A 12,634-nucleotide genomic window follows, 5' to 3' on the forward strand; every position below is an offset into this window, starting at 1 on the left:
GTCAGAGTACCTGTGCAGCTTGTTCCATATGTTATGACACTTGTGAAACCCTGATGCTGTTCAAATAGCTCTGGTACCTAGAAAAACAAAAATGTATTTCGTTGGGGTTCCCAAAAAGAGAAAATCACATCTCTCTTGCTATGGCTGTCCCAAGTCTGTGGGACCCCTCTGAATATGTTTGATCTTGCTCCTGTGATTGCACATCAGCACAGACACTTCTCAAGCTGTACTAGTTGGAACCTGGATGGTGAGCAGCAGCCATGGCTGGGGACTCAGCTGCAGGAGGCAGTGGATCTGGGGTGCCCCTCGTGACTTGCCAGAAACGTGCTGCTCTCTTGCCAAGAGCAAACATCGTCATCCTCACAAATGGTTAACCTGCCGGGAGCTGCACAGCACTAATGACTTCACGTTCATTTAATCAGCTTGGGCTTCCAGAGCCTCCACCTCAGGAGCAGGGAAGGCCGTGCACCCAGGCACTTGGGGTACAAATGCTCCCAGAGCTGCACCCCTGCCTTACCAATCATTAATCACCCCAGGAGAAGGAGCAAGCGGCAAGCAGGAAAAGGCCGGGTGTCCACAGCCCCCACGGGAGCAGCAGGAAGCAGCACTGACCGGTTCCCTGGGGTGGCAGCTCATTCTCTGACCACCCTCCCCTGGGAGGCCCTGTGGAGGTGGCCAGTCCTGCACACTGCCCTTTCCTTCAGGAAGGTCACTCAGTCCAGGGAACAAGAGGCTCTGCCTGTTTCTGGGAGCCGCTGGGCTACGTGTGAGGTGAGGGTTTTGAAGAGGAGTTTCTGTCTGGCTGTACCGCAGTCTTCATCTCTTCGCCATGCAGCACAAGGCATTTTGGAGCGCCCTGGAGTATACCTGCCGATTGCTGGGCATCTCCACTGCAGCAGGTAAGAGCAAATTCTCTCTGTCTTTGGCACTGAAAGGCACTGAGTGGGTGCTGGGACCTCCAGGCTGTCTCCCTGCCTTTGGCCAGCTGCAGCCACAGCCCTATCTTATGTGGGGGGCAAGGGAACTTGCTCACTTCTGCTTTGGGACCTAGGGTGGGAGAGTGCTGGGTGCCTGGCCAGGCTGTTTCCAAATGCTGTGGGAGGCACAGTGAGACATCAGAAAGGAAGAGCCAACATTCGGAGGGCAAGCTAAAACATACACAAAAAACAAAAACAAATCAAGAAAACTGAACTGTATGATTTTAAAACAGACATAGGCATAGGCAAGATGTGAATGCGACTGAAAAGCAAAATACTCATGGCCGTGGAAAACTGCCGGGCTACACTGTGGGATGTGAAGATGAAGGAGGAGTGTAGTGTGCACCGTGAGATGTCCTGTGTCAGGCAGGATGGAGAGATTCTGTCCCAGCCATCATGGCACAGTCACCATAAAAGCACTGCTCTGCCTCTCTAGCAGCCTGTCAGGGAGCAGCTCAGAGTAGTCCAGGTTATAGCTGCAGTACAAACACCATAAACTCACCCACCTGGTACCTGGTGAGTTGCATCCTCTCACCCGCTGCCAGGTTGAGCAGACACACCCAAGTGCTTGGTTTCAGATGAAAAGCAGGTGTTCTGAGCCTGGTGTCAGATAGTGACTCACTTGGGAGGATGGAACACCATCTCACAGGGAGCACCTCCAGATGGGACTTGGGGAATCAGCTAAAGCAGAGGGCTCAGGGGTTGACTCTGGCACTGCTGCTGACTAGCTATTATGAGACAGGACAGGCAGCACTCTCTGCCTCAGTTTCCCCATCAGTAAGCAGAGATCAAAGGGTCTGATTTGTCTAAAAGCTGGAGGGGTGAACCAGAGGTTCCTGGTGAGAGGTGACTTGAAGTGGTTCCTGTGGTTCCTGTTTCAGAACCCCAGGGATTTCAGAGACAGACACTGCAGAGTAAGTCACAGCAGGCCCTCCTAACTTTGTATTTCCTTTATCAGCTGCAGACAGTCATGAAGAGACACTTTGCTCAAACCAGGGACAAAGTAGAAAGCACACAGGTCAGCTGAAGTGTGCACAGGTTCCCAAGGACACAGCTGGGGTGATGGAGGCTCTGGAATGTGCTTTAAAGGACTGATACTGATAACAAGCAGAGATTTGAGTCTCTGAGTTTATACAAACTCACAGTAGATAAGTGCATGTCATGATGATACTGCAACAGTGGGAGATGGGACACAGCTTTAACCAGAAAATGCAGATCATTTCTTCATCCCCATCCCTTTGGGCCCCTATGAGCCTCACACTGGTCATATTCTCACTTAAAACTCCAAGGAAATGCATGGAGACCTTCCTGAGAGAAAATGTGAGCTTATTTTCGAGAAAAAACTGAAACAACAAAATTGAAAGTAGTTTACAATGTAGAAATATATTAGTGGAATATCATCTTTCTCTCCTGCATGTTTGTTTTTTTTTCATCATTTTGCAGCATCTGCACATCTTTCTTTAATTTTTTTTTTTTTTGAATGAGCAATGCAGTTATCTGTCAGATTAACATCACAGAGCACAGAGAGCTGCACTACAAGTTTCTGTGCTTTTCCATAGCTCTAGTGCATTCCTGGTATCACCTGACTTTCCCAAAAGGCCTGTGAAGAATAGGATGTGCCTGTGTTTTATTCCTCTGTGTGTTTCAATAGGGTAAGAAATCAGCTTGATGCAGTGTTTAGTGCCTGATGAGGTGTGTGAGGCTTTTGAATGAAATGGAAACCATGCTGAAGAAATTCCCATGGGTTTTGTTTGAAAAAAAAACCTATGAAATGGAGAGTGCATCAGCCTCACTAATTGATTCTGAGAAGGCCTGGCCAGCTCCTTATGCTGCTAGTAAATACAAGTTACCCACATAATATAAACCTCCCCTTCCCCCAAGATCTTGAAGTGTAATGGCTCTCTGCAATGGTGAGGCTACAGGGCTCACTTTGTATCAGAAAATGGCTAGCTTGTCTTATGGCAAGTTAGCAAAGAGTCGTCAAACAGCCCAGTGATTTGCTGCAGTGTTTGCAGCATCTCTAGTTCAGTGAATCTAGGCCTGTGATTTTTGCATCTAGGAGAGAGTTCCTACTTATTTCTTAATTCTCATGCTTTCAACCATTTAATTCCTAATCATGTGCCTTTAGCCACATGGTTTGGACAAAATCCAAATCAAGGCAGTGACTAGTCCAAACAAACACCTCGAAACAGCTCTTTTCTTGCAGATTCTTCATCCAAAGAGCTTTGTGGATAAAGCAGAAGCTGTGCAAAAGGAGGAAATGTCCCTTCCAGAGCAGAGGCTTGAGCTAACAGCCAAGCTGTAGAATTGTGCATTCATCCACAGGGAATGGATGAATGAATGAATGAGAATGAATGAATTCCACATTTGTAGGGAAGATTTATACAAAATGGTCTTCAGTCACAAGATAGTAAAAGACAGTACTTTGTACATAGGATTGCACAGCTCTTGCAGCTTCACAGCCTTCTGATGAGACTGATTTTCCTGTGCTTTGCTCAGGGCTGGAAAGGCAGTGTAGAAGAGTGACACATGGGCCCCATGTGTTCCCTTGGCTGACCAGGACCAGCAGCTGCAGGAAACACAGGGAAAACATAGATATTTTTCTGCCCAGATGGGAAAGCTGACCCTTGGCATTGGCCTACACTGCAGTCTCAATAGACACCAATCCATGTTTTTGTTTGGGAGCCTGGTACCCTTCTCCAGATGGAGAAAACCACAGCTCAGAGAAATGGATCCAGCCTGCACCTCAAACCTTGGCCAGTGCATGTGGGACAGGATCAGTGGTGAACTTCCTGAGCACCAGTGGATGGGTGGGGACTGCTCGGTGAGGGGTGGAGACATCAGGCGCAGACAGGAGATTTCCCAAGGCAATGCTCTGGCTATGAAACCTGGGCTTCATTCAGCCCCACACTACTGAGACTTGTGCCCTATGAATTGGCATGTACTCGCCAACTTGCTGCAGGTGGTGTGAGGCATTACATTTCTGCTCAATTTTAGAAATAATCTTGAAGGGAATTGAAGGATGTTGAAGGAAATTTTCTGTCCCCTGAAGCTATTGGCCAATCCATCAAAGATTTTAGCCTTGCTAATACTCGTAATCCCCCTAAAACTGACTCCCTGGTGCTCTGTACTGGCTGAGGCACTGAGAGAATGTTCATTCCGTTTTTAATCTGCCTGCTCCCATTATATGTTTTTTTGTTTGGCTAGCAAAGGATCCTGATGCTATGGCTACAGCCCTTTTTGAAGGCAGCTGGCACAGTTCCCCTGCTTTGCAGCCACATGTTGGGTGCAGCAGGCCTGGACAAGCAGGGAGGCCAAGGCAGAGGGGCTGGCAAGCATGGGGAGACCCTGGTAGAGAAGGATGGGGCAGTGGGCCCTATGGCAGCTGAGATGTGGCACTATGGCAGAGGGTGGAGTGGTCACAGGACGCTGCTGCTCACCTCCCCCAGCTGTCCAAGGCCAGCTGGTATTCCCAGAGCACCTTTCCCCAGCCCACGCAGTGGCAAGGCTGTCATAACAGGGGTGCAGCAGGGATGGATTTCAGGGCTGTATGTCAAAGGCAGCACTCAGCTCTGACTCTTCTGGGCTGGTGTGTCAGCATGAATCACTGGTGCTGGCAGTCCTAACATGCTGCTCTGCATGGGCAAAGCTGCCTTGCTAGCCCCTGGGGAAATGGGGACATCTATCCTGGGAGCTGGGAACTAACCCAGGGGAAGTGAGAATGATCCCTGCAGTCAGCATCTTTCCTTTTCTCTTTCTAGTGCTGATCGGTGTGGGTGTAGAAACTCTGCAGCGAGGACAGTTCAAAAGCCTGGCTTTCTACCTGCTGTGAGTATTTTTGCCCTTGAAATCAGAGCTGGCCGGGGTGACAAGGTCAACCCCTCCACCATATGTAACACCAGACTAGACTGCAACAGCAGCAGGGAACAGTGTCCAAGGCTTTGGGTATTTCAGTTCTCCATATTGAGGTTTCAGAAAAATCAGCTATTTCTTTTAGAAAAAGAGATGCTACTGCAGACTTAGGCAGGCCAGAGGTGACACTGGCTGCAAGCTGACTCCCCAGGGGCAGAAGGGCTGTGAGTTTTCCTCCACAAACCAGATGAGCAGAGGGTGTTCAGACCCCAACACACAGACTGTGGTGAGAACTGGATAGTAAATTCTGGCCCTCTGTGTCTTTTCTGCCCACCTGGAGAACATATCAAATACAGCCCTGCTCCCCTGACAGCTCCACCTTTCAGTTTTTCAGGGGTTGCAGTTACTGTCTGTGAAGGCTTCTTCTTTATCAGTTTGTTCCTGGAGATGTGCTTCACGTGAGTAGACCCTGCCCACTACTCTCCAGCCACGGTGGGACCTCCCAAAGGCACCTTGCCCCTTACAGGCATCACCAGATCTGGGGGAGCTGCAAGTGCCAGACCAAAGGTCCTGCCCCTAATGCCAAGGCAAGTGCACTCAGACGGGGGGAGGTAATGGGTCCATGTACACAGCCATTTAAACCTGTGTTTTAACCCACGCTTGTGCCTAAATTTCCTGAGCATCAGCACAACAAACCCTGGTCTTCAGTATCTGCTTAACACAGCGAGTAGGCACGAGGCACCAGGGTTGAAGGAAGAGCCAGATCCCCAGGGTGAGGCTCATCTTCCTGCAGCAACAGCATAGAAGTTAAAGTTAAAATGTAGACAATCTTTATGCCCTTTTCAGCAGCAGAGCACCGCTGCTGTCTTCTAGCATAGACTCAAAAATCCTCACAGCTTTGAGGCAACACTTTACTCCAAATAATAGGCAATTGATTAGTGAGATGCTGAGATGCTGGTCTCTGGCAAATGTGCTTCTCCCAACAGGAGATGTTCAGGCTCTGCTTACCTTCCCTGTAAAACACACCCATCTCCTGACAAACCAGAGTGAGGATCTGCACATTCTAGACAAGCCATGGTTAGGACCAGATCTCCTTGGCATATGGTTGGTGCCTCATCCCACAAGGACCTCTCTTTCTCTCCCCAGTCACAAGCCTGAATCCCTGGCACAGGCCTGCTGGAAGCGAGCTAGACACCCAGGGAGCTTCCAGAAATTCCTGGGGTACACGCTGCTCTCAGTGGCTTGCTTCCTTCATCCTGTCCTCGTCTGGCATGTCACCATCCCTGGTGAGAAGCTTGGGTGGGCAGTAGTGAGGATGGAAGAGGAGTGCAGTCTCTCAAGGGGTGGAGGTGGGAATGTGGAGGGAGCTGGGCTGGTGGCCACTGGCACTGGGCTAGCCAGACCAAGCGCTGCTTGGCAGGATCTTCTCATGTGCCAGAACCCTCAGCCAACACAGTCTTGTCCCCAGGGTCCATGCTGGTGCTCACTGCCCTGGCCTACTTCCTGCTCAGCAAGAGGAGCAAGAGCCCAGGGCACAAAGAGACACATCCCCAGGGAGGCCAGTACGTGGACCCTTCAGCAACTGAGGCAGCCCCAACCGTCATTGGTGACACTGAGCAGACCTACACCTTCCACGGAGCCCAGAGGGAGCAGCACCGCTCGCTTCTGGGCCATATGAAGAGCATCCTGAAGGGCAGCAAGGACAGGAGCTCAGCCCCAGAAACTCCTGTCCAGCCAGCAGCTGTGCCAGTCCCTCGCAAGCAAGTGCACTTTCAGGAGAAGGTGGTGCAGATCATCCCCTCTGTCAGCGAGAGCTTGGAGGATGTGGAGAGTGAGGCTGAGGAGACCACATCGGACACAACACCCATCCTCACCCCACCTGATGCCCCCATCATCATCGCCCCTCTCAGCTCTGCTGGCCTCTTTTGAGCCCACAGCAGGAATGAGGACAGGACAGACCTGCCACCTTGGAACAGATGCTCCAGCAGCCACAGGGCCCCAGGAGGTGGCTGTTTTTGCCTTCCGTACTTTCGGGGTGACTCTCCAAGGGGCTGCCTGCACTCCCTGGCCCCACGCGCTGTGGCAGGCCCAGGCGACAGGCGGTGCTTCAGCCAGGGCAGCGCCAGCACAGCGAGCGTTCTGCTGCCACGGCCTCACACGTGTGTCACCCCTCTGAGCACTGCTCACCACTGCGGTGCTCCTGCCCAACACCACAGCCGTGCTGTGCCCCTCTTCTGGCAGCAACAGGCGGGAGGAGGGGAGACCTCGGTGCCCCGGAGCAGCCTCTGCTGGGTCCCCCGTGTGCCTCTGGCCCTCAGAGCACATTGCAGAGCTCAGGGCTGGGCCGCATCCAGCGCAGGGCGCTGCAGCCCGCAGCTTCCCTCACAGCACCTGCACCCGCTGCAGCAGCTTGAGACATGTAAAACCTGTTTCCGAGCTGGGCTGAGACCAAGCATACCCCTGGCATTAGCACCTATTAGTACCTCCCCAGGCCCTCTCTGAGCCCAGCAGGGAAATCATCTCTGGCCTTGGAGACACCTAAGCAGGAGCAGAGGCCTTCCAGGTGTCCCCTGCTTGGACAGCCCTCTTGAATTAGAACTTTGGGATGATATGGCAGCCCAGGTCCTGAGATTCAGCAGCACGCTGGCACAGCAGACGGTGTGTGACTCCAATGTGTGTAATTATGGCCCCCAGAGGGCAAAGGCAATAATAAAATTACCATACTGTCCCACCGGTTTCTTCCATGCCAGCTTTTCCCTGAACAACTCTGGCTTAATCCTGGCATAATTTCTGCCTTTCAAGGACCATTCAGTCATAATCAAGCATTTTCCTCCTATTCAGCTCCCATCTGAGTACATGTAGGAAGAGCTCAGGTGGCTGGGTTCCCTTGGACATGGGACAAGAAGCCACACTGTCACTGCTGTTGGGATGAAAAGCTATAACTGCTCAGACCCCACACACAGAGCACTGGGGGGAAGTGATGGTCATTAGAGAAGGTTCCTGGGACCTGCTAGACTATTTATAAGGTAGAAGCCAATCAGCTGGGTGTTTTTCCTGTAAATACATTATTTCTTCTATTTAAGATCTCATCTCTTCAAGAGACAATCACCATGTTCATTTAGGAAAGTAGGTCAAAGTGTAATCAGAAGGCAATTGAGATAAGAAGCCAGTGCTACTTTCTAATAAGCTCTTTTTAAGTGACTTCTAATTTGTGATATGGATCAGGAAGAAGATGAAAGATATTGACTCACAATGTTTGACTGCCTGTGTTTCATAATGAAACTGTTGACAGGAACAGTTTATGAAGGGTTACACACACTTGTCAGCCCTAAAATGAGACAGACAAAAAGTTTTTTGTTGCATCATCGACATAAAAAGTAGCTGGTATCAATCTGCTCTAAGCGTGATACATGGATTAGAGACCTCCTGTTTCTGGCTACAGAAATTAACCTTCCACCCTGTCATGGAGTGCTGGGGAAAAGTCGTGTACACATGTGCCTTTAGGGTGGATTTGCACCTGTAAAAATATCTTCAGAAAATTGCACCCCATTAACACTGCACAACCGATAGCAGCAGGCCTAAGATCCAATCACAGCTTCACTCTCAGCCTGGTGTATTCATTACATTAGGAGATAAAAAAATAAAGCTATTTTCCTCTAAAGCTGGTGACAATCATACCTGCACCAATCAAGGTCCCAACCAGTCATGCTAACAGGATAACCACCCTGGCGTCCTCTGCCCAAAAAGGCAGAGCTGGCTCCCCAGCTTGACCACACATCTGCTCTGCAATTAGACCCACTTTCATTAGCAAAGCCCACTTTCTGCATCATCCAAGGCTCTTCTTTGAACATTTCATAATTAATTGCACACAGGGAAATAAACTTACTTCAAAAGGCACTGCTCCCAATATATTGAACAATCTGCTGACAAGAGAAAGACTGTATTGCTGTAGACTCTCTTCTAGCCCTCAGCAAAGCTCTTGGGCAGCCTAGGTGGGAAGAGATGCTCTGCCACAAATTTCATTCTTCAGCCCTTACTTGATCAGCCAGCCCCATGATTTGTACTTATGGGACATCAGGGCCAGCTGGCAAGGGGCAAAGCAATGTGGTGACAGCACCTTTGGAACTTTGAAGTGTGTAAGGAGCAAATTTCATTGTTCTGTGAAGTGCTTAAAATGCATTTGTAGTTGGTAGAGTCTGCACAATTAGGTTTCCATTTTTAGGCTTATCTTTTAAAAGTTAGTTGTAGGTTTCCCTTCAGAACCAAGACTGGAAGAAGCTACAGGTAAGGTGTTCTTTCAGTCTTCATGGAGCCAGCATTGGATCTGGTTGCTTTTCTGGCATTCTCCCTTCTGTTGGCCTGGTTCTTCTCCAGCCCAACAGCTAGCTGGCTCAGGAAATAAAGGCTGGGGAGAAAAAAAACAACACTTCTTGTCTTTTCTGTGGTATTAAATTGCCTGTTCAGTAAAGGTGCATGCTGACTCATCCTGGAGTCTGCCAAGAGCCTGCATCCATGCTGGGAAAGTGGCTGTTCCTTCAGAGGCAGACAAGCTGTACCTCAAACAGCACCTGAGCTGCTTCCTGGGTTCTCCCTGCTGAGGAGTCCATTTGTACATCCCCCCTCTGCTCCTCACCACACCTCCCACCCCTGGTGCCACCTTTCAGCTCCGTCAGCATACAGACCTGTTAGCCCAGAAGAACGATAATTAGGAAAAAGAAAGCAGGTGGCTATCTTCTTGGGTAATGAGCCAAATAAGTTCAGGGAGGGCCAGCCACAAATGAAGGGGATGGGGGATAAAAGAACCTCTTTCAAAGTCAGCAGGCTGTTAGAGCAGCTCAGCTGCTTAAAGAAACAAAGCCTCAGGCTTTCTTTAAAACCCAGTGCAGAGGAAATGTTCAGACTCAGGGGGTGTCAGATGACTTTACAGAGGCCTCAGAGATTATTCACTCGAGTGTGCACTTCTCTGTTGGCTCCACTCCCTACATCTAGCTGTGAGGGCAATCCTAGGGGCTACTGAAAGCACCAGAGATGCTATAGAGGGTTGAGGGGGGTCTGTATGAGAAAAGCTCTCATATATGTATGGTAATTGCAGAGAAAGAAAAAGAGGGAGAACTTGATGCTATTAACTTTGCAGTGTACTGTGTCTGAATATGAGCTGCCTGAATTTTAAGTCCACACACCACTACATGAACTCTGCTATGTAATTTTTGCCTGCATTGCAAAAATTCATTACTCAGCTGGTCCATTGAGATTAATCCACTGAGTTAGAGTGCATAAAGCTATAAACTCCTGTGGATTCACATACTGAAAGGAAATGAGATGAATCATCCAAAAGAAACACATGTGTAAGGTAAAACTCTGTGAGGTAATCCTGGCAGAAATTGTTTCCTTCAAAATTTTCACCAAAGATTCCTCTGCATCAGGAAAAATTTTCCTGCTTAACATGTGAAGTGGAAACACTCTATAATGCTACTTGACAGCCCCCATTAAAGCATAGGGAACTGGTATGTCGCAAGCAGTATTTCATTTAAGTTTTATATGCAGGAAAACCAGATTTTGGTGCAAGCTTCACTTACAATTCCTCTCTTCTTCCAATATATTCCAATATACTTTGCAATAAGTAGTTATTGCAGAGCCCGGGAGACAGGCACACTACCTGCCCCACCACAGTGCTCCCACCTCACACCAGAGACTTGGATAGTCACCCTCCTAACTTGCTAAATCCCCACAGGGACTCTGGTCCAAGTTTCTCTGGGTACAGCTCCATATTTGAAACATGGAAATGAATGTTTTACTCAAACAACAGCAGTGTTAGGAAAATAAGGCACACTTGGATAGAAAAGGGTTCAATTTCTGCAGTGTCAGTAATTAAAATCAAACATGCCCTGCTTGAGCCTGTAACTGCAACACTCACATCAGCAAACAGCATCAGTGGCATTGGTGGCTTCTAATTCAGGACTGAGTCATATCCACATGCAGGAGAGGACCTGTCTCCACTTGATTCCAAATTCTGAATGCTAACACACCTGCAACCCTACCACTGTTCAGCCCTGCACCTTCTCCTATCCCAGCCAGGAGATTCTCCCATGTGCTGGGACAGAAAGGCAGTTTCTGTTTTGGCTGGCCTCCTGCATTTTGTGCTGTGAGGGAAGTTACAGAAACCAAAACTAGATCCCAAGCTTTCCTGGGATTGCTTGGAGATGTCAGCTGCCTTGTCTGCTTGGCATGATGCAAAAGCAGGAATATGACTTCCAGCCACCACGTATCAGCTGACATAACACTGCTGAAATGGCTGCATAGGTTATATCCTAAAGAATGTTTGAGGTACTACTTGGATTCTAGTTCTAGGCAATTATTCACTCAGCATGTGACTTTATTGAGTTTTGTTCTGAGGATCTAGGAAAACACCAGGAACCAACCCAGGTCTTTGGACCACAGACTAAAGAGGGAATCCATATGTCAGACAGGGAAAAAAAAGTAAATAAAAAGGAAGTAAAGGGGAAGAGTAATGTTTATTGGCAGCTCCTCCTCATCACATTCTGGACTTCCTACAGCTCAGGAGGAAGTTGTGAACAGCATCTTAATGCTAATCCCTATTCCACTCTCATCGCTTCCTTCTGCCCAGCCACTTCTTCACTCCTAACTTTTCCCCTCCAGAGCACTATTTAAAAGGATATACTGTCCTGATCAAGTAATGCTAAACAAAATTACATGCACTGTGATATAATTTCAGAATTCCTTCCTGTACCTCGCTCTCCAAAACTCCTCTGTTAGAGTAGCTGTGTTTGGTACTCACCCAGATGCCCAACCTTGCCTGTGGGCCCCCAGGCCCCTGTTGGCACCCGGCTCCCCACTGCCCCCACACTCCCTGCAGAGACACACTTGCAGCTGCAGCTTTGCTGAGGCTTTCAACACTGCAGAGGGGGCTCACATCTTCCAAATTGTGCCTAGAAGGAAAGAAGGAAGAAGATACGGGAATGTGCCCAGAAAAGAGAGACTATATGGCAGCCCTAGCTAATTTGTTATGTTTTCCCAGGGGTTTTTTGGCAAACCTCACATTCCAGCTCCTGATGCCTGCTGATGCAGTATGTAAAACAAAAACAAAAACAAAAAAACACATAAAAAACCCCCACACTTTTGTTTCGGTAAAAAAAGGCATTTTGGTTTTTCTTAGTAATGTTTTTGCTAGACTGCATTACTTCCTTCAAAAGCATGAGAAAGCAGAAGAACACAAAAACATTCTATTGTGCATAAAACTGAGGGGAGGAAACTCTTCTTCACAAGCTACTCTCTAAGCCACACTCAAGTAAAATTCTCTGGGGGAATTTGGTATAATGATATGACTTTTGAGTAGCACTCCATTTCTCCCTTTCAAGGTGGGGAGACTGGCTCTGGGTTCTTTATTACTTCTTTTACTTTTCTGCCTCTTGAGGAAACAGTCCCCAGCCCTTTTCTGCATATATAACTTTGCAGCAGCGTGGCAAGAAAGCTTGATCTGAAAAGTTCTTGGGGGATTTGACTTGAAAAGGAAATTTCACCCTTTAGCAGCACCTTTCCCTCAAAAACCCAGGCCCAGGCAGGAAAGTGAACTCCATCGTATTCATCTCTAATTAATGATTATTCCGCCTCAGCATCTGTTTCTCATGCAAGCATCTGCAAGCTCAGAGGAAATTATCAGCTGCAGAAATGGATATTCAGTGTCTTCTCCAGCATAGATATGTTAGGTGTTTCACATTGGGACTACATGTTGTGACAGTGTAAAAAATATGATAGTCTTACTGTCAACATCTCTCATGGAAGTGCCC

General features: G+C 48.4%; 1 protein-coding gene across 1 annotated transcript; it reads left to right on the forward strand.

Moving 5' to 3' along the window:
• Window positions 1–412: 412 nt before the first annotated feature.
• Window positions 413–7,560, forward strand: TMEM72 (transmembrane protein 72). The gene is made up of 5 exons (XM_015633254.2): window positions 413–899; window positions 4,739–4,805; window positions 5,216–5,287; window positions 5,976–6,115; window positions 6,298–7,560. The coding sequence occupies exons 1-5, from the start codon at window positions 830–832 to the stop codon at window positions 6,756–6,758; spliced, it is 810 nt and encodes a 269-aa protein (XP_015488740.1). The 5' UTR covers window positions 413–829; the 3' UTR covers window positions 6,759–7,560.
• Window positions 7,561–12,634: the final 5,074 nt, after the last annotated feature.

Source organism: Parus major, chromosome 6 (assembly GCF_001522545.3).
Source record: "Parus major isolate Abel chromosome 6, Parus_major1.1, whole genome shotgun sequence".
Taxonomy (NCBI): Eukaryota; Metazoa; Chordata; class Aves; order Passeriformes; family Paridae; genus Parus; species Parus major.

Coding starts and splice junctions, on each gene's coding strand:
- TMEM72 (XM_015633254.2), top strand. CDS start 830: ATGCAGCACAAGGCATTTTGGAGCGCCCTGGAGTATACCTGCCGATTG. Junction 900..4,738: donor GGGCATCTCCACTGCAGCAG/GTAAGAGCAAAT, acceptor TTCTCTTTCTAG/TGCTGATCGGTGTGGGTGTA. Junction 5,288..5,975: donor TTCCTGGAGATGTGCTTCAC/GTGAGTAGACCC, acceptor TTCTCTCCCCAG/TCACAAGCCTGAATCCCTGG.